We start from the raw sequence: 26,367 nt of genomic DNA, 5'->3' as shown, positions 1-26,367 counted from the left end.
GCAGCTTTCGCATCAACACGAAAGAAGTATTATAGAATAACAGTAATAAATGTTATAGAAGATTTTACGTATCTATCACACAGCTCATTGCATAATCGCGCAACCCAGACGAACGTGATAAGAAAAAGAAGATCGAACAGTTTTTTAACGGACATTCTCTGTACGCTGCAATTTTATTTCATATTAGATTATTTTTCAAGCGATGTTTTGGGATTCGCGAATTCAGAAGACGCCAACTTTTAGCAGCAAATGAATTACATCAACTACCAGAACCAAATTCAATTGTAAAAGTGATTACATTTTACGTATTTTACTTTATATTGACTTATTGTTACCATTACAAAGTGCAAAGTTCAACAGCGTACTCAATTCTTTTTGCGCCTTGTTATTAACCCAAAATCATCATTGGTTCATTCAGTGCGACGCCATTTTGCCCCAACCAAAACGACTGTTAGTTAACTTAGTTCAAGATAAAAGTAAGAATACATTCACTGCGGTTGAACGAGTGAACATTGACGAAATGATCCACGTAATTAAGTTAGTTGAGTTTCCATCAATTTATTAGGATATCGACTTTTCTATTTTTTGAACACAGTTTAGTGTGGCGCACAGCGGCGGTGGCAATTTTATGAAAAAAAAAAAAATATCCTCTATTCGTACTTTGACATTAAATTACGAGTTTAAATCATCGCGTTGAAAAGTTACGAAAAAATGCGGCAATTAGTCTTTATCGCAACACTTTTCCTTGGAGTCTATGTGTATCTTTTTATTTCATTTCTTGTAGTTTTTTTTCTGATAAAATTGCCATCGAGCTGCGTTAAGACTGACGTGATATGTACACGCGTAAATACATATATAAATCCCATGTAGTAGAGAAATATTACATACGTGTGTGCATAGCGTTAAAGTTAATTGTGTTTTTTCTTTCGTTCAAGGTAATAATATAGTAGTGGTAGCAGTGGAAGGTAGTTCGCATGACCGATTCTCGATTAACGCTTCTTCCAATAATATTTATTCATTAATTTATTGTTTTTGTTGTATATTTTCTGTTTAATTTGCTTAAAGAATTACTATATTAATCGCCTCGTTCATTTATCCTGTTGGAAACGCAACTCCAAGTGTCAAAATTAGGAACAATAACGAAAGAATTAAGCTAGTGACGATGTAATACAAGGAAGGAAAGTAGCGCGACTACAAGAGTCGAAAACAATTGGCTAACTAATTAAAAAACGAAAATGATATTGTACAAATTCTTTTAAACACAAAACTAGTACCTTTTATATCGAATATAGTAATTAATAATAATAATAACAATAATAATGATTCTTATTCAATGCAAATAGCAAAAATTTCGAAGGTTCAAAAATAATCATCTTTCTTCTTGTAAATATTATGACGTATCATTTCCCATCGACATATGGACTAATTAAAAGTCGATAATGAACATTAAAAATTTATTTCGGATTTCGTTCTAACACGCAGCATACAAATATTTCCTATCTATGAATTAGTGCTGAGTCAGGCTCGTACACTGTGTAAGTGAAACATGACGGTAATTGAATATTTGGTAGGCAATGATAAAGTCAAAGGAAAAATTTAGAACGTTTCATCGAAGGGTACATTCGAAAAATAGAGAAAATAATATGTTCAGTTATTACAACCACAAAGAAATAAATACAAACAATAGCAGGGAATACATAAATGATGGTGAATAGAATTTTATTAATTTTTTCCTGGGAGTTATTAAATAAAGTTCAAGTTCAAATTATATGCATGTATTTTGTTTCTCCGCATAGCCAAATTCCTGTACTTCAGATTTCCCTCAAGAGTAAAGTATACATCTTGCGTGACAACGAATTGTGTGTTGATGTGGAAACAAAATCTGGGTTGCATTTCCACACTGGCGTAACACATTCGAGTTCGAATAATCGGTACTCTAATATGACTCAATTTTATTGCGTGTCCAGCATACCTACCACAGAAGCCGAATGAATGTCATACAAAATCATCAGTAGTTTTTGATGTGTTTTTTTTTTCTTTCCAATTCTTAGTATAGACGTCAATTTGAAATTATGTTTTTTTTTGTTCTCCTTCAAATTTTTTTGTTTTACTTGAGTAAATGAATTTTTTTAATTTTTTTTTTTAAATTGATTTCTTCAAATTGTTGTGTTATTGTTATCTACTGGACGCAGCAGGAATTATGCCCATTCTTGAGCTTCAGTCGGGACTTGGGCCTGTACTTCTCAAGGAAAGCCAACTGTTTTGCATTGATAGCGCCACGCCTCTTTCTGTAAATTGGTAAAAAAAAAAAAAAAAAAAGAAAAAAACAGAAAAACAATGGAATTAGAAATAACAATAACCAAAAAACGAATAAATTATAAGTTCAATTACATCTCAATTCGTATTACTAATCATTACAAATAACGACGAGTTTAAAGTGATATGGAGAATTACTAGGAATAATATTTTGACCACACACTTACTCTCGAATGAGTGCTACAGCGTCTTCATATTTCAGTCCTAGTTCGATTAGGGCTATCGCAACTAGGACAGGTGCTCGGCCAAGACCAGCAACACAGTGAACAGCGACACAGGCGTCAGGCGTTTCACCAAATCGTTTCCTTAGTAACTCGAACCACTCGTCAACGACCTAAAATACCAAACTCAATATTAGTAGACTCAACGGCATGAGATTATACAACTAATATGATCAAATTTGCTACTATTTTTTCATTATTTTTCGCACATTAAATGTGTTATATCTGAATTACACAGCAAAAGTTATACTTTTTCGATTTCTCAATAACAATTAATCAAAGTAATTACGTGACAAATTATGATAGCTGAAACGCGTTTTAAACGGTCTTCATTGCCGTAATATTATTGTACAATATTCTACGACATAAGGGTAACTAGGTTACATGAGTTAGAATAATAGAATAAGTTTAGGTTAGCTTAGGTATACTGAATAGTGATGGCACAGGAAACAGTTTCAAATCAACAGAACATTTTAGATACACAACTTAATAAGGTTATAGAATTTGTAATTGTTATTTACAATCTGAGTTGTTGTTGAAATCCTAAAAAATGTGTAAAAAATACGAACATCACACGGCAAAATTAGTTATTTATATTATTCATTCGGTGATTACCTCTCTAGGCGGAAATGTTCCATCGTCAAAGACCAAATCCAGGACACTAATACCTTCCGATTTCAACTCTTCAACTTTGTACGTTGGTTCGCACACTCTCACCACTTCTTTAACATTGTGCTTTTTCAGCTCCTGAAAAAAGTGGGAGTCAAACTGATTCTGAAGACACGAGTCATTTGCTAATTGGCCATAGGAAATTATTATATAAAATAGTACTAATTGTATAAAGTCATCGAAGCTCCAAGAGTTGTGAATTTTCGCTGCACTAGTTGTACAACAAATTCAAAGAGGTCTACATGATCAATCAGGTTGAATCAAATTACATTCAACTTTAACAGAGATTTTTCATATGGAATACGATTAAGATACTTGAAGTTTCGTCTGTAATTATTTGAGAAACTACGAGAAATTCTATGAATTGGAACTTTTTCAGATTGAATTACATAATTCAATGACAATTGTCTGAGATATGTAATTCAATGTACAACTTGCACGACGTTAAACGATTTTAAAGAGCATTTTAGATTGTTATTCTTTGAATAGTAAATCTAAGAAGAAGCCAAGGGTGATATTTACCTGGATGAAAGTTTGGATGTTCTGATCGTTGGGTCGATCAGTTATGAGGAACTTCATATTCTTGTATTCAATTTCGGCGGGTGCCGGCCTGATGTCTTTGACCCTCATGTTGCTCATTTCCTAATTGTCCTCAAAATAAAAAATAATATTTTCCGCCGGCGTAACGAAAATGAATCTATAACACTGCACCTAGGCAATAAAAATGAAGAGGTTTTCTTCCCCTCAACAAGTTTAGCCCATAGATAAGTCAGTCTTATATCGTTTTTCCTTTCTTTTTCTTCAACTGGTTGATAGAAACAATACTTGTTCTTGTTATTATCGTCACACAGAGGATAGAAGAACGATAGATTCTCGCATGTAGCCCTCTTAAAACCTGGTCGAATTGAGGGTCGGGGTTAAGTTACATCTGGTGGTGGTGGATGAGATGATATACGCCTCTTTTTTGACAGTGATTTCACTATTCGGAAGTTTATCTGAAATCAGAAAGACAAGAACAGTCAAATATTTGAAAACACAGAATTTAACATTGCAAAAGTTCAGGGAATATTTTTTGATAAAAATGAAAGTGGATTAGTAATTTTTATTAGGAACATGTAAAAGATGTTGACCTTTTGCGAGTAATTACCTACTTGGCACAAGGTGCTCCGGCGGTTTGGGGAAGGGATGTCCTTGAGGTTCAGCTCTGGGTCCGAACAACTAATTAATAAATTGTGTCTAATAAAATTCTCTACGTCTTGGATGTATATGTATGTACGTGTGTGCTTGTGACTAGCTGTTGATGGTTGGTTTTTATATCTGACAATAGCCAGATCGTTTGTTTACGTTTTTTCTACGTTATCTCCTGTCTTTTCGTTCTTTTTCTTTTTCTTCTTCTTCTTCTTCCTCTTCTTCTTTCTATTTTACAGCTGTCTAATCAGTTTTTCTTAACTTTTTGGGGCACGTTTCACTCTCTCCCTTGCTCTTTCTCTTTGTATTTATTTTTCTCTATCTATTTGTGTTGGGCCTGGCAGTACTCTGCGCTGTCCAGCTGAAACTCCATGTATGTGAGGATGCACTCACCAGAAAACTGGAACAAAAAGAACGAGAAAAAAATTATTAGTCGTAATTGTTTACCAGTTAAAAAAAATTCTTTTTATGCCGACAATATAAAACCGGAACAAAGTGCGATTGTTATTTAAGGACAATGTGCGTAAGTACTATTGGAATCTGTACCAGCGTTGCCAACCTATTAGATAAACATTTCTTTAAATGGCGCCAAAACACTTATTTAGATTTCTTATTTAGATGGTATCACAATAATTCTTTAGATGTCTTAATGGCGCGGCAATAATTCTTTATACTTCTTATTTTCAGGAGTGATGTTTGATGGTATTGAAACTCAATAAATACCGGAATAAATAATATATTCAATTTTTTCGCATTTATAAACATGGATAATTTTTTTAGAAATATATAATGATAATTACCGAGCAAGATAACACAAGCAGTATAAAGATATTAAAAACTTTTACTTATATAAAAAGTTTTTTGTTTTTAATATTTAGGGCCACCAACTTGTCAAATAATTCCCATCGCAAATTGCAGACGCTATCTAATTAGTGCATATTTTATCAGGAAACTAACAATTGGTTGATTTGTAGTCTATAGTTTCGATTTCACAGACCATTTTTAGAGATCTCGCTATCAGTCTTGAGATTTCGTCTAAGATCTTCAGATTTGCTTCCGATTTCGGGCTAAAGGACAATATTCCTTAATAAGAAGACAACTTTTCTTTTTTCTTTGAACGGGCTTCAACTTCTTTTGATCTCGAGAAATTTCTTTAAGGTTGGCAACGCTGATCTGTACAATGTCAGGGCAATATGGCCTCGCAAGAGTTGATCAGCTGAGGTTTAGTTGAACGAATACCGGGGCATACAAAACGTCGTGTCTTTTTAAATTAAATACAACTGCCGGCCATTACAAAAATATACCGACTAAGACGATAATCAGGGTAGTCGTAGATATTTTTATATTCACGGTTGTTTTGTCCCCCCACCCCCCTCCAAAAATAATAGTTTTATCATTCGTTGATTCACCGTCGATTAAACTGTAATCGATTTGCGGTTGAACGCGATGCATAGAATTGGATTTCCATTTTTTAGAACCAGCAGTTCAAAGATTAAAGCACCGATCCCGCGAACGTTCTTTTGTATCTTTCCGAGCTACATCTAATGCCTCAGGTATGTGATTAGGTTTATAGTTTTCCAGAAAAGAATAACATCGTCCAATGACCCGTGACGCAGTTTATTCTCTATACTTCTGTATTGACAAATATGATGGAATTCTTCGCTTGCATCTCGATCATCGTACATTGACTTGACAATGTAGATAAAATTCGCTTGCTTATCGATTATCCGTCTCGAAAGATTCTGATTATTTGTCACATATAAAGTTGTTTGAAATTCACTTGACCGGTTCACGTTCTGAATAAGATTGAGAATCACAATACTCAATCTGTAAACATTGGGATTTACAGATTCATTGATAACTTAGCGAATACATGAAAACCCCAGCAACTACGATACGTACAACAATTCAAATTCGAGGCGAATGAAAGTCTACGTACAAGTAATCGTACGACAGTAATTAACATTCCGTTCAAGAATGAGCCAAGAAGTGTAGTATCTGATACCTATTGTTAGGATTATACACGTGTCTTAGGTCGTGTGCACCGATTCAAATACTCCTCATTTTGCAAATATTTTTAGCACTATACAATGACTTAGTTCACCTTTGCCAACTTCTCTCAACGTGGGTGGATTGGACTTGAGCCGTGCATTATCTATACGACCGGATGTTCTAGGTGTTAAACTGCTCAGCACAGATGCCTTTATCGTTCAATCGGAACTAAATTTGGCATTTTTTCACATGCTCTCACCTTATTCATATTTATAGCGTCTACTGAAGTAAAACCTAATCTACAAAAAAGTTGTTCATTCAAACAATAAAGGTAGCTATTCTGAACAATTCGAGGGCAAGAACACGGAAATCGGTTGATCTGTTGAAACGATTTCACGTAACTTGTTATGCTAACAATAAGCTGCATCAAATTTGAGAGAGAATTCGTACAACGATCTATGATGAAAATTCTTTACCACGTCAAAATTCAAATCGTTGCTAAAATGTAACTACATATTTCAACGTTTATTCTCACAGGATTGTAAATCATGCATCCTTGGATTTCTCTAAAGATTGACTTAGTATTTATCGGTGATATTTATACAAGTATCAGGCGGTACGAGTAGACACGTAATAATATACATCCAACAAAAATCACCTTCGAAAAAAATAACAGATATTATGAAACTGTGTAGATTTCACTGATTATACGGTCAGCGTTAATTGACATGTAACATCGTGGATGTATCGATGGAAACTGAGTTTAGGATTGTTTGACAGAAGGTTGATAATCAGGCGGTGTAGTTTTCTTGGCTTGAAAGAAACTTCAAAGCTGACAATGCTCAATTCGCAATACGAGACGATTCGGGAACCGCGAAAACCGCATAACCACAGATTAGATTCAATTTCTTTCAAAGTCGAGACATGCAATCGCGAGACATCTGAATATTACTTACAACACCTATATAATCCAAGGATTTTGAGTTCGTTAGATTTTTGGTTTGCCATTACACTATTGGTGAAAATTCTTGCATACGTGTTTTCTAACTGAAGGTGCCAACTTAGGATTATATTGAAAATTGAATATTTGATAAATTGGAAAAAAGAAAACACCTACACAAACTTGGTATGAAAAGGATTATGAATTGAAAAAAATATATTACGGATATACTCAAGTTATGAATAAATATTGTTATGCTCATAGATATTTTAAAATATCATGTTTGTGCAAAGCGCAAGTTTATCTTTGAGGTAGGTATAACTTCAACTGAACACAAGCCATCTCGTATTCGATATATAATAACGACCTCCTCAAGACAGCAATACGAAGATCAGGCGCACTATATCATCTGCGCAATATATGAAAAACAAGGCGAGTTGAGGTAGCTTGGAATAAATGAAAATAAGAATAAAAATAAAAAGTGAAAACAGGCGATTTATTTTTAACTCCGCGCATGTCGACGGCCAGTGAGTGAAGATTGTCGCAGCATCTTTAAGAAGAAAATACTTCTACGTCTTTTCGATAACATTCTGGTTGCCTTGCCGTATACATGTATATATAAAACTGGCATAGGATGAATTTTGTATCCCAGCCAAGCGAAATAACTCCCGAGGAACTTCATGCCAGTTTAAAATTGCCGCTCTTTGGCAGATCTAAATCTTGAGGCCAAAGAGCAGGAATGTCTAGGTCAACATTAAGCGTACACGCTTCAATCGGGTATTAACATCACATGCGATATGATAACAATACACAAACATTTTAATGCCAATAATAAAGCATGTCATTGCATTATAGTGCGTTTAATGATTTTAATACAACTTTGTATATGCGAAGCCAATACAGTTTACAGCAGCTGTTTTCGCTTTAGGATCAACGAATGAATTAGAAATAATGTTTATAGGCAAACATTACATATAATGCACGCGTTTAGTGCGACTTTATAAAAGTTTACAAGTCTGATAAGAACCCAAAGTAAACCCAGACGTATCGTGACCAGAGCAACATGGCGCCGCACTGGGCAATCAGCTGATCCTTTTATCCTCAGTTTTAGTAAATATTACACGAATACGAAGACAGAAAACTCTACGCGAGCGTTTATACCTTAGTTTCCCTACACTGAGTTGATAAAGAGTAAAACAAGCGGCGATTAACGACTTTTACGATTATATTTAAATATCGTATTAGATAACTTTCTATCCCGACTTAACCGAATCGTGAATACTTTAATTAATGACAATTGGATACAGGAATTCACATGAGAAATATGCATTACACACACGCGCTGATCTCTCATCATTATCATGGCCGGGACGAGAAAATTTTAAAAAGGGTTATACATTTTCACTCCAGTGTTAGGTAAAGTATATATACAAGTATACGATGCGGCACACTCGCGGTCAATTGCCGGCGGAGACACGAACTTCGGCGGGCGTGATCTTGTAGTCTGGATGCTACATATTGCGTGTATATATATATATATATATATATATATATTGTATATGAGGGTTCTTTGTACCCATCTCGAGGCCGCAGCCGAGGTAACTGTCCCCTGACAAGTTATAGATCTCAAGCAACTGCCGAACCCGAATATTAAATAACGCTTGCAATAACAATCTACGGAATGCGGGGTTCAACAAGAGAAGTGTGAGTATATGTACCAAGTAGTGATTTTTTCACTTTTTTCTTTCAGCTGCATTGGGTGCGAAAAATTTATAATTAATTTCGTTCGAGATTTGGAAGTACGTAATAATTTAAAAAATGGCAATACTGTATACATGTAGATGAGTTTGCGTACGCATTTATACAGCAACGACACGCGAGATTAAGGTTGCATATGTATGTACATTGTACACACGTGATTGTGTATTTACAACAGACATGATGTGCATGTATGCAAACTGGGGGCTTTGAGTGTACAAAGATTTCAAAGATATATATAATATATACGTATGTATTTGTTGTGTATTTTTACATACGTAAAGCGTATGCGCGGCGGCCGCGTCGGTGCCCAACACACATCCGGGTAGATACAAGATGATATATGTATGAAGAGCTTAACTAGACAAAATAAATATTTTTAAACGGAGTTATATTTGTACTCGGTACGTATATACACAGGGACACATTGGTCATGCATAGGTGTGCAAGCGTGTACCATACATTTTAGTGTTTGACAGGAGAGCGAGCAAATATGTATCGGCTCTTCCAATACATGTATAAGAAAGTAAACCAATACGGCAATCTCATACGTTTGGGAATAAAATATGTTTTTAACCGTCACATCTTGTCGTTAGCGATAGTCGCGATCATATTAATACGAAATAGACGTGTCATTAAATGATTGAATAACTCCAAGTTGAAAATGATCGATAATCTGTTGAAAGTATATGGAGAACTTTCAACAAATGAAAAAAAAACATAATGAAATTCGTAATTTTGAATTTGTTTCCAGTTCATTTAATTCTCGACTTTCTTTTTTTTTTCTTGGAAGAATGTCAAAGTTAAGTACGCATATTTATAAAATTATTTCAAAAACACAAACAGCTTTCATATTTTTAGCGCCGATTCCATAAATATGATGCATACTCAAATTTTGCCAAGCAGTTTTCGTACAGATTGGAACGAAAAAAAAAAAAAACTTATACAAAATTCCGTTTCAAGATATTAATCTCATTCATTCGGAGATAAGGTTCTGTTATGTTGCACAAAATCACCGAAATTACGTACATAAACTTCGTGAACGACGTGAAGGTAGACATGACCTCAATATTTGACACAAATACTACAAGAACTTAGTTATCATACTCGTACATACATATCAGTGATATGCTCAATTTATTCCAGGTTACTTTGCAGCACAAAGACATTTTATCTCGTACTTTTAATTGTATCCAATAACTTTAATATCAAGATAATATGTACAAACTAAGAATACAAAAAAAAATATACTCTAAAATGTATATAACTTGGCCTCATAATGTATGTACGTATACATTATTGCATGTATCTTCTTACCTTAATCTCATTTACTGGTGTTCGAAATTTCCTTTTCTATTCGTCAAGAATATTCTTTCAACTTCAAACTTCTTCCACTGTACTGCTTCTTATTTTCGCATATAATACGGATATATGATAGCAAAAATCATGTATACCGTTATACATGTATATTGTACGTTTATATTAATCAACAATTATTACCGAATTTCATGTAGATGTATCATGTATACATATTTGTAGGTAGAGTAGAGATGAGTCACATCTTATATTAAACACAAACCGTATGATAATACGAAGAGCACACAACAATTCACGTCACTATAGAATCTATTAAAAAGGAATTATCAATTTTTTCTTCCTTTTTTTAATACAGTTCTTGATTTATAGAAAACTGTGTCACCGTTCAAACTAGAGTTATCAAAGTGTTTATAAAATATTAAATAATCGAAAATCACTCGTTATCAGCTTCGTTTTACTATCAAAATTCAATGCACATCGGTAGTCTTATATTTATTTACGTATAAAAATAACAATAAATTATAACGGATACGGTACGTTTAAACAAAATAAGGAAAGTACTGTTATATTTATCTCTTGTGTTTGTCAGGTGGTAAATTACCACCGGATACAACAATCACGAACATTAAATGACGTTAGGATTTAGAAGCCGGTGTTACACTGCATCGTGCAGGTTGCCGCGTATTCTGAAGAGAGAAAAAATTGAGTACCAGGAGAAAACTTTTTAGAGTTGAAACTTGTAATTGAACAACGAATTCAGATTTTTGTGTCCAGAAAACGATCGAGAAAAATCCGTCGATGAACTGTATTTTTTATTTATTTTTATTTTTTTATCACGTTATTGTTATCGTTGCAATATTTCACAGTACGATTGAAACTGATTATTCCGATTTATCGAAAATTTTCAATGATAGAAAAAGCAGAGAAGCGAACAAACCACTCGCGTCAGTCACAACGGTCGCGCAGAATCTGGGCCAGCGGTCGTACGACGTTTAAAATAGAACGCGCCGAGACGAGACGAAGAAGACTACGACTATCCCCCACCCTGTTGCGCCCGTACATTTATCCCCTCCCAAGCCCCTCCCCCAATCAAACCTGGCGCCGTGACGGCCGTGACGTCACCCGCCGCCCAACCGCAACCACACACCTACGTATCCGAACGTAGGCACAACGTACTCGGTGCCTGCGTTGATTCGATGGTTATGTTGAAATGAGCATGTCGGGCCTTCCTGCTTTACCGACAGATTCGGGAAACGTAATTATACCGACACTTGCTTGGAAAGTTCGATTTTTGAAGCCTGCGGAACGTGTATGCGTGTGCGAGGTCTTCCATTTCCGAACAGTGTGGTAAAACAACGTTGGCCCATGCGCACGATTGAAATGCTATATTTGACACACTAGAGCTTTTTTCGGCGCAAGCGCACTATCCAATAACTCAACTTTACGCACTGTGTCATTCTACTCGAGTTACCTAACTACAATTTCATGCGTTGTCAGTCAGTGGCACCTTACCAGTTGCTCAGCTCAAAGAATCAGCTGCAAATATGTTTATACGGTGTTTCTGTTTATTTACGGAAATTTCTTTAACCCTTCGTTAGGTCCGTCAGCTTTCGTAACACCAGTTAGCACGTGGGATCTTCGGAGACAACATTTTGTTGGTGCAATATTTTCATTTGTAATACAAATAAACGGTTTTATACTGAAAACTACGGTTGTCTCTATGTCTGGTAATACGGATTTACGGGTTGCAAATCTCAAATTCATTGCTTATCATAAATAAACAATATTTCATCTGAGAAGTCAAAAAACCTAAAAATTTAACCGCTATGGATGATATGTCGCAGGAAAAAACTATTTGCATAAAAATGATTCTTTTTGAGCATAATTACCAAGACTCAGATATGAACTAGGAAAATAATCTATGGGGCAAAATTTTTCAATCAAAGAGTATAGTTTTTATTGACTTAGGACAATCACCTTTTTCGACCAACGAAAAAGTACACGTAATGAGAAAAACCAACTAAATAAGTATTTATAAATTTCCAACTTTATGTCATTAATGTGATCTTCAACTATTGTAAAAATATCAAGTGACCCACCAAAGAAATGGCTTTTACGTTTCTGTATCATAAATAACATTTGTTCCCGTTATCCACCACGATCAGTAACGCTGGTACGCGCGTGGGGTCCGTGGAGACCCCCCATAGAAGTTTAATGACCTTTGGCTACAAAATGAATGACGAAAACAACGCCCCAAAATAGGCAATGGCTTTATAGGAAGGTTCCTGGGAGGTACTGGAAATGGCAGTGCCGGAAATTTTTATTTTTTTTTGCAGCTGAGAAAAAAATTAAAGGCTTGGGGGGCTCTACGGCGCCCACATGCCGAATGAAGGGCTAATCACCACATAACCGCGATCATGTATCCTGCCATTTTCCAAAGTTTGAATCATACGTCACTCTGCAGGTGCAGAAAGGAGTGTGGAATCCCATTCGCTGAGTTTGTCATACTTAGTTACCTTATTACCACTACTGCAATAGTTTGACGAAACTGATAGCAGGAAACTTATAGCATTGACAACTATAATCTGCATATTAAAAATCGTAAATAGCGCCAAGTTTTCTTGTAATATTCTAACAATATTTTGTAACAATGCAATCTACATTGTTGACTAAATTACAATTTCTTAGTAGCTATGCTCAACTGCAGACGTTACATTATATTTGTTTGTTTTTATTTTTTATTAAATTTTATTACTTGTTTTGAAAAAGAAAACTCAACGGTTGTTTATACAATTGAATCATCATAAAAATCTGCGCAAAATCTTTGAAGGCGTAATGTAAGTGGTGTCAGGTATCTCAGCGTGCATCATACGATACGAAATATCGTGTGTCAACGGGATAGTTACAATAGTAGAGAAGGGATTAATCGATCATAAAGGTTATACGTGTATCAAGTTTGGAAAAATTAATCCAGTTGTCTAATCTATCCAGCCATCTATATATTCATCTATTTTATACAATCAAGGTCAAGATACTGTCACAGCTAAAAAATTACCACTATCATCTAATCACCAGGAATAGTGAGACTACAATACTTGTCATTTGATAGCAGAAAAAAAATAATTCTGAGGTCACGACTTTCTTAATTAATCATCTGATCAAATGATTTAGTTTCTTACTTGCCCATTGAACAGGATCTTTAACTCTAACTATAAAACGAAATTCTTAATTTTATAATTATACGTCTACTCTAAAGCAGCGTCGACAAGTTGTGTATCGGTTCATATTTTATAAAAAGAATAATTTTTTCTTCTGCTTAGTAATGAAAGTAAACAATGAATTTCTTTTTGAGTAGATGGTATGAAGAATAAAAAATAAACAAAGATAGTTTTAATAGTTGAAAATTGACGGTACAAGAAATATATTTTTTTTTGCAGAATTTTCCAAGAATAACGTTTTCGTATGTATAATTTTATAACTATAAGATACGTCGTAGTGAGTGATGGAGCGAATAGCTGACTGACCTCGTTTTACACCAGCAACGCTGCAGGGCGCTGGCTAACTAATTGACTTTTCAATAAAACTGTTTACACTTATTTGGAACGTATGACACGTCACCGCCACACGCAGCCAATGTTTGCGAATGCAAAGAATAAACGATTATACAGATTCACTTCAAATCAACAGGTAAATTTCGGCGATAAAATGACTAAACTTATTTTCGGCTGTAAATTTATTTATCATGTACTCAAGTTTTTGAAGTAATTTACGAATAGTAAGATCATAATATAAAATTCATTCGTGCACTTCAACAATACCGATTCGTTCAATCGCATTCAATCGCGAGAAGTAAAAGCAATAGTATTTCACCCACCATTTCGAAAAATTCCAATCACGTAAGATTTTCAAATTTTTATACCCGACCGAACACATTGTATACCTAACCGAATACTCTTTATACCTGGCACGACACTAAATTGCTTTGGAGTCATTCGAGTTTGCTTTTACACAGATAAGTAATGAGTCCTTTACTGCTGCAATAAAGATAGTCGTATTGACGCAATTGAAATTTATATGCAAAGCCAAAATTAGCCTATAAGATTTGTGCCTAAAAGCTAATACCGCCCATTATCGGCGCAATATTCGGACAACGACAGAGGGGGGCATAGAATTTACCATCATTTTGAGATTTCCTTTCTATATATCTAAATATGGTCTACGCGTACTGAAAAATTTACAGAGAAACGTACGACTCATGGAAAGCTTCTGTTCGGTTAGGGAAGTTTTTTTAATGTCCTTCTGGGGTGCTAGAAAAACTACTTGAAGGTGAAATTGCGTAAAATGAGTTAAAAACGCGGATTCAATTTATAAAAATTCACGATTAGTTATATTTTCACTTATATGGCATTATGGGGAAAATAATACAGAATTTGTCTAAGAAAGATAATTGTTCGCTCGAACTGAAACTCGCATTTGAAAGGAAACCATAGCTAAAATTGAATTCGAACAAGATTAATTCCTTGCGGATAATAATCTCGGTAATTTATAATTTTACGTGCGTCTGACAACGACGGACGGCCAGAAGGCAGGAACGAATTGTCAACTTAGGTTCAGGATATTTCATCATCCAACGTTATACGTCGAATGAAAAAGCTGATCAAAGGAAAGTAAGTTGAAATTCGGGTTTAAAAAGTTAAACTCAGATTAATATGGTTAAATTTTGCTGGAGGGATCTATTTCGAAGATGCTGAAAATTGAGAATCGCAAGTTGGAATGAGGAACGTTCAGTTATCGATAATTTTAAAATAGTTTCAGAATCGCATTGCTCATTCAATTTCGATAACTCAGGGTTCAATTCGTTAGTAAATTCATACTCTGCAGATGAATTGAAATGAATTTTCAATAAATTTGATACATTGTTCATTAAAGCCAAGTTTATTAAACAAAACTTGTAACAATTTCGCATACAACATTTTAAACGGACAAACCGAGTTATACCTACAAATAATATATTCATCTCAGACAATTTGTAGAGAATTCATTTCTGAACAAAATAACCCATAATACATTAAAACCACGTCAATGGTATACAAAAAAAAAAAAATTTCACGATTGTAATTTTTGTGAAGTATAACTGCTCATCGCTCTTTCTGTATTAAAAATTCTCGAGTTTCAAGACTTTTTTTTTCTTATACCAAGTAGACAACGGTTTGATGCGTTTACCCATAGTAGAGAAGGAGGACGACTTCTAAAACGATCAATTCGGTCTCTGATTGGAGAATTACTGTGAATTGAATGGTTCAACAGTTAATGTCAAGGTCGAGACATAGGCTCCGTCGCGACTAATAATAACCTTGTGAAATATATCCAGCCCATGAAGTACACATGTATACAATTATACGTCGGTATATAATAGGTTCAGAAATATACACAGCGCGGCAAAGTTCTCGTATTACAAGGCTTTCAGGCCATCTGCTTCTGGCAGAGCGTATCCCTGCAGGCGAAGCGAAACATGTCTTTAATGAAACATAATTCGACAGACTAACGACAGCCTGAGAACCAGAAGGATTCAAATCGCCTAGAAAGAGTTCATAATTCTATAATGTTTTCGGTCAGAGTCGGTACGAGGTTCAAGTTATAAACTTCAAAATGATGAGTAGGTTAGGTTAGGTTAAGTTAGGTTATAGCAAGTAGCAAATCTATACTCAAAAATTCGGCGACATCTCCGACCGTCGCGTGACAAACTCGCGCAACGACGACATTTGCCAATCAGTTATTATTGCTATAAGCGGGGTATGGGATAAAGAGGCCAGGTGAGGGGGGGTAAAGCCCATCTTGGCCACGTGTGTACGCCAACCGAATTTCTTCTTCCTGTTCTGTCTATTTAAAGCACCTTCTTCTCCTCTGTTTACGTATACCGGGTGATGATTTAATGTATTGATAACAACCCAGGATAACATGTAACACTTATGCATGGACATACATATGTATATACATATAGTGTACGGTACATATAGTGTACGGTACATATAGTGCAAAAATATACATAAAAAGACGGTAATTCATTTATGCACAAAGTGATTCGAGGTTGTATAACGTTAACTTAATGAATAGATTATAAACATAAAAATGGAGTAAAATATTAGTCATTTCGTAAGTAACTTATTGTTTTATTTTTGTCATAACCTCGCTCAACTTTTTATACAAGTAGTTGAAGTACGTGTATAATCTTATATCGTTTTATAATTAGAATATAAGCCAACGTTTGTACACTGGGAATAAGATGTAAGCTCAGACCTCATGATTTACGTGCACGAGATATTTTTTCATCTGCTAAACGTTCGTTTCGCTTAGTTTTACTAAAATTGCTTTAATTTCTAGTTAAATATGTAACTTTGTTGCAGAAAAGTTATATATATAAAAATAAGCGGTAAGAAATTCTTTTCTCAGTCGTTGATTCAAGTTCTTAAAAATTCCTACAGCCTAATATGTACAACACTTCCACAAACATAAAATGCAAATATAGAAACCAGATGCGAAAGTTGATGCAACCTCTTCTTGTGCTGCAGTGACAGTGTATGTCAGCATATGTCAGGCATATTTAATTTTATTTCCAGATTTTGATCTAAATGTTTCATTCGAATAAATTATGCACAACCGTATAGAAATTAGGTGGCTGACCAAACGCATCAGATAAAGAAAAAAAATCACATTACAGTTTCTCACATTATCACGAGAATCAAAAATTACGTTACTCCATAATTGCCGACCGACGGAGTCATTGTTGTATTGTGGAGGACACTTTCCATAACAATTCTAGGAGGAACAATGATGAGTAAAATGATATACGTTGTACTACTATTTTCGACCAGTATTTATCCAATAAAGTGAACTTTTACTTACAATTTATATTCATATAGGCTATAATATTGAAGTTTACTTTTCGTATGGCATGAATATTCTACGAAACATAGCGGTGCCACCTATCATATCCTTCCTATCAATTCCAGAATTGTTTTGCAATGGAGAGTTCCTTAGTTATACATAATTATGCGTAATACTGCTTCACCGCCTTAGAAAAAAGCAAATTAGACTGCATGTGAAATATAAAATCTATACTCGGTCGGTAAAACCAAGGGTATAAGTTACATGGCGTACAGGGTGCATAGTAGCATCATATTTGTTATCATTTTTAAACGTGAGAGATGTTTTTATGCGTCGGTCAGTCGTAATTGCGTACACGTACGGTTCTAAGCGACAGATTGAAATGACCCTGAGAGAGCGCGGCGGTACAGAACGGACAGTAGCCAAAGTATAAGCGGTAGAGAGGCGCTCGATTCTCGCGATAATTACCTATAAGTGAACTGGCTATGTTCCCGCGGATGTCACGTCCGGATCGAGTTGCCAGTCGGCATGATCCAACAAAGTCAGGGTCGTCGATATAGCAACCGCCTAGTGGTACCCCACCTCCTGCTCCTCTGCTCTCCGTGGATAAAACGACCAATTCAGTGTAGATCTTTGTTTTGAAACCGATGCATCATTTTATTATGATAGGACGTACCGAACGCGACACGGACTTTACGATATCGTGCGGTTCGGTCAAACGCCGCGCCATGTCGCCACTTCACCATCCTCTGCGCCCCGAGTCCAATTCCCCAACTTGTTCACGCGTCATAGATTCTGCATCGACGTAAGCTTGTGCGAACATAACCCAAACCCTCCCCTCTTCCCCATCGTGACTTCCATGCAGCGAATTCTGAGGCACAACGCATTTACGTATAATGTCAAAGATATGTAGTACATACTATACATATTAGAAACTATTCATTTTATAGGTATGAAGTATAAGGAAGGTGCGTATTGACAATGACGCTCGTATTGGAAAGAGCGGCCCATTTGTTTTATATGTATATATACGAAGCGTGGGCCAGTCCTCCCGACTCTTACAATTATATTCAGGTAGTAGTTATAGGGGTGTAGCTTAAGCCGGAAGTATGGCGAGTCGGATGTGTTAAAATGTATTTGGCCTTTCTTTGTTTAATCTACTGGTAAAATCGACGGCGGCATTTCACGCATCAACTGCTAATTGGTATGATCATTTACAACCGGAGTTAAGAGAAATGATTATTAGATGATGCGTATATGCCATAGGCTCCTTATTTTGTAATATGGTTAAGAAAACGACCGTACAAGTTTGAGCAGAACCCACGAATTAGCAGTGATACTCGTCTTGTAAGTAACATGCAAACAAGCACCGATCAAGGAATTGTCAAACTAACTAAAAATTTATGGGGTATTTTAGGTACTACTTCAAGTATCGGAGTACTCAAATAGAAAAAAAAGTGGTTGAGAGAGAGGGGGAGGAGGTAATCTGTACGGTTAATCTACGTGACAATTTTTCGTATAGATATATTATCTTGTTACACGATAAATATAGACATGATGAGGCTGTGTTTCAAATTTCGGCACCAAGTCTTATACATGAAATTAACAGTTACTTACAATTCGCTTCATAATAGTACGTTGAAGTTTACGATCAGAGAAGAGATTCTTCATTTCAAGGAATTTTATTATTCATCAATCGAATGCAATTTGATTCATTAAGAATTGCATAGATTGCTACATCTTTCAAACTTCTGTTCAGAATCATTTTCTTATCATGTATTGTTATTTTTTAAAAGTCTTTTAAATCTTCAGACAAAAATAGTCAACTTGAGGATCAAAATTTAAATTTTTCACTGCCTTTCAAATGCTTTCTATCGTAAATTGTAATTCTTAAACAGCAAGATATTTTACAAGTACGGTCATGCAGGAAAAGAATTGGAAATGATAATTTCTTCAGATTATATTAATCCAATGGTAATTCAAAGCAGCAGTTTTTTTTATCTTTATACATGACATAACCGCTTCAATTATATAACCGGGATTATAATGCAGGTATGAAAATTTTCGATTTTTTTCTCTTTAATCATGACGTGATAAGAGTTTTACACTTAGTGATAAATGAATTTTAATCGCATCGACATTGCAAGATTACCTATGATATTCTTGTTGCGCATTACCGACGAGCTATGAATCATTATACAGCAACCGGAAAAAAGGCTTGGCATTTCCTGGCACTCAACTACTGACGACATTGCAGCTGCAACGAACCGACAAAGGCATTGAGGAATAATCACCCAGTAACAATATTGTTAATAATAAAACCAACTCGCGTCTTGAAGTCACGACTCCACGTTCAAATAATATATTAGAAAAGGAAATTCGCACTCTCCATGACTACAGGTGGTTTTACCTAAGACGACAAAATCGCGTCCATCGAAATATGCTTTGCTATATCTTCAGCTTTCGCCACCCGCAGCGCTGGCTCTCGAATTTTACTACTGACAATGAGATTCATAGTCATGCACGAATCTTTTTTTTTGCGCGCACTTTATCGTACGCATAAAAATCTGCCCAATGTCATTGTCAGATTAAATTAAACCGAATTTTCGTGATAATGAATCGCGTAATGGCAATAGTGGTTTTCTTGGATACTTTCGTTCTATTTTTCCGCTTCAATCTTTACCCTCCACTATTGAGCAATGTTGCGCCATTTCGATCGCATTCGCGGTTGACGACGACGTTGCTTTTTCTGCTATGGCTGGACGATTGACGTCAAAGTAAACATATCACATATACGTATAGGTTTATAGTGCATGCGTACTTTCGGAAACTTATGTTCACAGAGCGTCGCATTTTCCAAAAACAATCATTGAATACTTTTCTGGAATGTGAGAGTAACAAAAAGGGAGTTTTGGGGAATTGAGGTTAATGATGAAACGGTCGGTTACCGTCTGAATCAAAAGTTATCGTAAGGGAAAGATAATGTTCGAAAAATTACCAGTAATGATGGTAAACATGAAAGAAAAATTCTTCGAAATGATTGGACACATCAAACGAGCAGCAAGTTGTTGATATCGCCACAGCTGCGTGACGTTACAAGGTATCATTCATTGATCGCACGAGCGAGCGAAACATGGTATGCCGTGGGCGTCCTGGGTGACCGGTGACGTCACCCTGCGTGGTACACGAGATAGGTTACGCGATGACGTCAGAGGCGCGGTTAGTTCTAAAGGAGATACTGCGATGATACGATGAACTATTAATTCTTTTTAGGCTTGATGTCGTGAAACAATTAAATAACTTTTATTAAAATGAGTGAATAATCACTGCTGAATATAAATGTTGAACATCTTTAACTGGTTGCTTTTATGTTAGCTCGTGTAAAAATTGATTGACTATATCAGCAGTGTGATGAGTGAAATGCCATAATAAATGGAATCTGCGTATATACTTGCCCTGTACATTTATTTTTGTTGTCCTCTGTTGAAGTTTCGATGACAGGATATTATAGATTCAAGTGTAAACGGATATATTATTGTTTCAAAGCTATTGGGATCTCTGACAGAGACGTGGCTTAAGAAACTGGACCTAGCGTTGAAAATATGCACCAGAGTGATTAGGTCACGCTGTACATAAACAAATGTAGACAAGTGTATTTTTATAAAAATACATTTTGTTTTTATAATTTTAAAATATAACGTGAAACTTTCATTACAAGAAATTTGTAAATTTACACACAAACAAGTACATAGTCCAAGTCAGCTGATGCGATTCGACCTACTCGATCAGATGTTTAAAGTATCGCTACCAGATAGCGTATCCGAGTGCTAGAGTTCCCAATAGTGAAGTATAAATTCCGAATTATTGAGGATCTGATTTATTGTAAATTGAACGAAGGAGGACCCAATAGGTGAAAACTGGGGCCAGAAACTCCATGTTTTGAGCCAAAGAAACATTTGTAAAAGTTTCAGCAGAATCCGTGATCCGGAGGTTTGATATTCTCGTTGTTAGTGCAAAAAGAATGGAGGACAAAACCAGGCGAATGTTACGTACACTCTTTTGTTCTGTTCTGCCTTCGTAATAGCAAATGATTCCCGTTATTAAATCTAACACGATTCAATATTAAACTGCCAGTATAACTATATAACTTATATCCGAGTATTGGAGTTCAGACATTGAAAAGCTTTTGCAGAATCACCAAAGCTTGCATCCAAGTGTATCTGATTCCTATACGATGATGTAATTCACGTTGTTTGGTATTCGGAATCATTGTTACAATTTTGGCTGGTGAGTATTAAGACAACTATAAGAAATTATTCAGTAGTAAAAATAATATATGAGTTCATAAAATATTCTTGCTTTCGTCATTTAGTCTTCCTCCAAAGAGTCATTATGAACGCTGACGCGGTGAATAAGTTGACCGAGATGATATGCAACAAGTAAAGAGCATCGCTCAACCTTTCGATTCATTGGATGAAGTGATACGGCTATATACGAATTTCTGCATTATACATATTTATATCATACACAGGTACAAACGTTACACAATGTATCTACTGCAATGATATTGTCATAACAATGTATACTTGTCGCCATAATGTGTACATGTAAGGTATGCATAGGTGCTTTTTCACACATTGTGGTGTCTACATAATACCAATTCTCTTCTTTTCAACAGCAGAGTACAAAAGATAATGATGATAACGATGATGATGATGATGATGATATGGACGGCGTATGCAGACACATACGTTGCATAGTTATAACGGTTTTGTAAATAGGTTGCACCTGACTCTCTCTTTTGGCGTTGTCAGGATATACAAGTCGCTGCATTACAAGAGACTTCTGTGAGTCTACGTGACTTGAAGTAACTTCGTCAAGTCTATACTCCAATTGAATTGAACTTCCATCATGGAATCAGAACTATTAAATTAAATTCAGATGAATTGAAACTTCTCCAATCGACTTCAACTGATTTGATGTAACTTTATAAAGTCAAAATACATACTTCAGTTCAATTTACAGGACACAAATGATTTTTTAGGATTTCACACGAACTCAAGATAATCCGATTGGATTCATATGTTTGAAAATATCTCCAACAAACTTCATCGTAAAATGTGTACATGTGACTTTGAATATGCTCAACCTCTGGCTAAAATCGGTCAGATATTTTTCGATGTCAAGATACAGTATATACATGTTTAACGCACATGTGTTACATGGAGTCGATTATGACCAAATTAGTAATAATGCGCTTTCTAGCCCGCAAGAAAGTAATCTTTCTCCTAATACTCGAGCTTATCCACCCAGCTGTGGTTTTCAGTCAATCTACATTTTATACACGATTCCGTTGGCGTAGTGTCCTCGGCTTGTGCTGCGATTGTATACATATACAGGCATATGTGCGCGTCTGCCACAAACAATTAGTAAGACGACCCTATCGCGAATCACTGTAGGTGAATTTCCAACCGAAGCGTACAATGTTGTGCGATCTCTACATACACCGACATGGTCGCGTTCGCACGCGTTTCGCACTTCATGCAATCCTAATTGCCAGTGTAGCATCGACTAGGTGTAGTGTGCAGAAGACCCAGGGAGCCCTTCTCGACTTGCGACTGGCCCGCCGGCCGCGATGCATTTGATGCACTTTGCACTGCAGAAAGTACGTTGAACCCATGGTTTGAAGTTTCAACGAGGTGTTAAGTTCAATACTCCGATAAGATAATCGACGAACCTTGTTCCCGGTACTCTTACAGAGGACCATGGACCTTGTCCCAAACGGATTTTGATTGGTCTCAGGTATGTTGAAGACGGATTTGCTTCAAGTACCAGGCTAACAGGGTTTACGCTATACGATCGAGTCGATACTCTGTTATTCAAAGATTCGAATGCAATATACTCTGAAGAACGAATGAAGTTCGAATCTCTTTTATGTTTAGATCGGCTAGCTGTGCAGCAAATGAATGTTTTTACATCTTGGTTAGTCTTGTGCACACAATTTACACTGATACAGTTGGAAAATGTAAGTAAATATAGATTGGCTCTTTTAATTATTAGTACATATTCAATTTTTATGACACTGTTATTCCTCTCTACAGACTCTCTAATAAAACGGCATTGCAAGGAATTTTACAATCCACTTTGGTAAAGTGAGAAATGAAAAAATTATAGTCAGGATTTAAAATGTGAAACTCAAATTTTCGTAACAATATAATACTTATGAAATCATTTGCCACGAGTGTTTTTCCACGAAATTTGTGGGTATAACAATTTTTTCGACCCCGAGAAGACATAGTTTTAATTAACTTAAAGTCAATTGACGTTAATCGCGACTTCGAAGCCTTCGATTCAGCGTTTGTAATTTCAATGCTTTACGTCCAGAGTGCAGCTATGTACAATTAGCCGATAAGTTTAAGCCGTGATAGATAATTGATAAAATACATTCCAGCTTGCGTAGCTACGGAAAGTCAGGTAGGGCGATGCCTACGTCACCGTAAGAAGGCACAAAGGCAGCCAGACAGGAAAGTGTTTCTACTACGTATAATCCAACTCACTGTAAGTCGCCCAGGTGTTTATTGCTTGATGCAGCAGCACGACACCGACGTCCAGTACTGTCGCCGCATACATACCATCCGGAATTTAGGCGGCACATGCCAGGCGTGTCAACAGTATTAATAATGATGATAATGAGTTGGTACGTGCGTCAGAATGAAAGCGAACATCATAATAATCACTCAATTAATAATCATAATAATAACAATGATAATCGTTGGCAACAACCGAATAAGAACAATTGGTAGGGTAGAGCCAATCGATGCGTCGGGCATTCATTGTTTCGATTATTTGTTACCCGGAAATATCGTGCAACCCCGTTACAGTACTCTGTATGTGTCCTATTAACGACCAATATTAATTACCCCAATGCTCAATTGCTTTATGCATATCGGTGGATAATCGTTCAATACTCAATTACTTATTCCGTCTGTGAAATTCAGAACAAACTTACTAAACCATTCAATTTATCCTTTTCCTCGAATCGAAGTACAATTCTACTGTACAAAAAAGAATATATTACGTCATAATGTTGATAAAATCGTGATTTTGGATTTCAAATTTCGAACTCTGATCAATCGTTCTTGAATCTTATCGTTCGTTTATTCTTATCTCGATGAGCGTCAAGTTCGTCCTCGTCGAACAACCGCACAGCAGCAACGTAAAGTTTATTAGAATTGTTAGGTCTAGTGGCTCGGTTTCACAGAAGGCAGATTGCGATAGCATCATCACGATTGATTGGAAATACCAGAGGAATTTATCATGCGTACCTCCAATTGTCGAAATCGAGAATATATAAGATACATAGATTATCCGGCCGGCGAGCGATAACCGTTCAACGATTGCGCAATCCCAGGCAACTCTAACTGCGATACCTAAAGGCATTGCAGCACATTTCAGTGTGACAATAACAATAATAACAACAACAATAATAATAGTAACAGCAATTTCGCTAGCAAATATTTACGTAGTGCAATAGGTGTTTATAATTGCTTGTGGCGAAACCGGTGAAAACATCAAACCAAGTATTTCTTTGTGTTACAAATATTACAGAACTAATATATTTTAATACTAGAATTAATTATAGACAGACGCAGCGACAGATAGTCTTCGATAGCTTTTCAACGAGTTTTTCAAACAAACGACAATTCGACCGATGCGCGTCTGTTTGCCTCGGGTAGTTGTTTACAGTCTGATTCTCACACCGAATTCTGTTGTCTGTAAATGTGGCGATGCCACAAAGAATTTTTTTCAACGAGACTGAACTTATCGTTAGTAACGTTAACGTAACGAAACATCAGGGGAAAAATCGTTACGGTGCAATATCTGGATGTCTTTCCAGGAGTTGGCTTTTAAAAATATGAGCATGTTCTGTTTATCACGGTTTATCAAAATTCAGACGTTCCTGAAGATGCGGAGTAACGATTTCTTCGAAACATGCATTGTTACATTGACGTTACTAACTTCATCCTCGTTTTTTCAACGCATCCAATGATGTATTATGACGACATAGGTATACGTGCATTGGATGCTTAGAAACTACATGTCGCGTTATTTACCGCCATCAGGGAATTTCTTGTGTAAACTATATCAGAGGATATAATAAATTTAAACCACAATAATCGTATCAACGTATGAGAAAAAAGAAGAAAAATACTATCTATGAACTTTTAAACAGTCGGCCGTGTGCTTGTACAGAGAAACCAATACACCGCAAACTATTTATACATATAATAATCGTATAGCATGTAGGTGTGAGTAGGAAGACGAGGCTTGCTGTGCCTGACGAGACGGCGGAATATAATGGGGAAAGAAACAAAGTGGGCTCCTCGTCTCTGGTCGTCTCTCGAGGGAGGGCAATGAACGACGATCGAACGAAACGGACGTGCAGATGCAGGCGTTTGTCCCTAACTCCATTCGTCCGCTTCTTATCCGCGGGGGAACGAGTTTGCCGGTGAAAAAAATGGGGAAAACCCGATTCGAGGACGAATGAACGGACGAGTGAATACTTATTCGTACGCGATTTTATCGTGAGCTGTATACGTGGGGGAGACAGGACGCTGGCGACGAGACAAACCGTTGTGAATTTTAGAAACCCACTCGCTCCGTTCGATTTCACGGCGTGCATCGATGAGAGCAGCAAGGAGAGGAACAAGACGGCACGCGTAAAATCGATTTCTACTTATACGAATACGCTTTGTATATGTATTGTAGTATATATGCATGCGCGCGCGCGCGCGCGTGTTTGTGTACGCGTTTGTACACATGCAAGATCGTACGTAAAATAATTGTTGCACGGCACGTTGTGTACGGTGCAAAATGGCTAATAAAGAGAGAATGAAAGATAGGAGGATGGTTCAGGTGGTTAGTACTCACCTCAATAGCCATACACATTGAATATGGAAGGAACGGTAAGGTGTCCGTTATTAAAAACGAAACTCGAAAAATTGACAACGTATACTATTAACTCGCACGCGACCGTACGCCGAAAGAGCCCGTGGACAACTAACTAAAATGGCTGAACCA

The 26,367-nt window shown here is 36.2% G+C and overlaps 2 protein-coding genes across 5 annotated transcripts in view; both read right to left on the bottom strand.

Moving 5' to 3' along the window:
* Positions 1–11,390, bottom strand: part of LOC107227944 (dolichyldiphosphatase 1) — a 21,451-nt gene extending 10,061 nt beyond the window's left edge. The window contains exons 1-2 of the mRNA XM_046732345.1: positions 11,339–11,390; positions 10,677–11,087 (exon numbers count right to left, since the gene is read on the bottom strand). The gene's annotated coding sequence lies outside the window, so the exon portion shown is untranslated. The remainder of the gene's footprint in view (positions 1–10,676; positions 11,088–11,338) is intronic.
* Positions 136–26,367, bottom strand: LOC107227937 (PRL-1 phosphatase). 4 transcript variants are annotated; one of them, XM_015669246.2, is made up of 6 exons: positions 26,218–26,367; positions 4,354–4,794; positions 3,729–4,201; positions 3,153–3,284; positions 2,484–2,650; positions 136–2,288 (listed from the first exon to the last, which is right to left on the bottom strand). In XM_015669246.2, exons 3-6 carry the CDS (start codon positions 3,843–3,845, stop codon positions 2,180–2,182), a joined length of 525 nt encoding a protein of 174 aa, XP_015524732.1. In that variant the 5' UTR covers positions 3,846–4,201; positions 4,354–4,794; positions 26,218–26,367; the 3' UTR covers positions 136–2,179. The 4 variants fall into 4 exon arrangements, with proteins under 4 accessions (XP_015524732.1, XP_015524735.1, XP_015524734.1 ...); XM_015669249.2 differs by having other exon boundaries at positions 4,358–4,794; XM_015669248.2 differs by lacking the exon at positions 26,218–26,367 and adding an exon at positions 10,402–10,577.

This window comes from Neodiprion lecontei, chromosome 2 (assembly GCF_021901455.1).
Source record: "Neodiprion lecontei isolate iyNeoLeco1 chromosome 2, iyNeoLeco1.1, whole genome shotgun sequence".
NCBI lineage: Eukaryota > Metazoa > Arthropoda > Insecta > Hymenoptera > Diprionidae > Neodiprion > Neodiprion lecontei.
The sequence above is the reverse complement of the archived record's forward strand: the minus strand, read 5'-3'. Positions and strand labels throughout refer to the sequence as shown.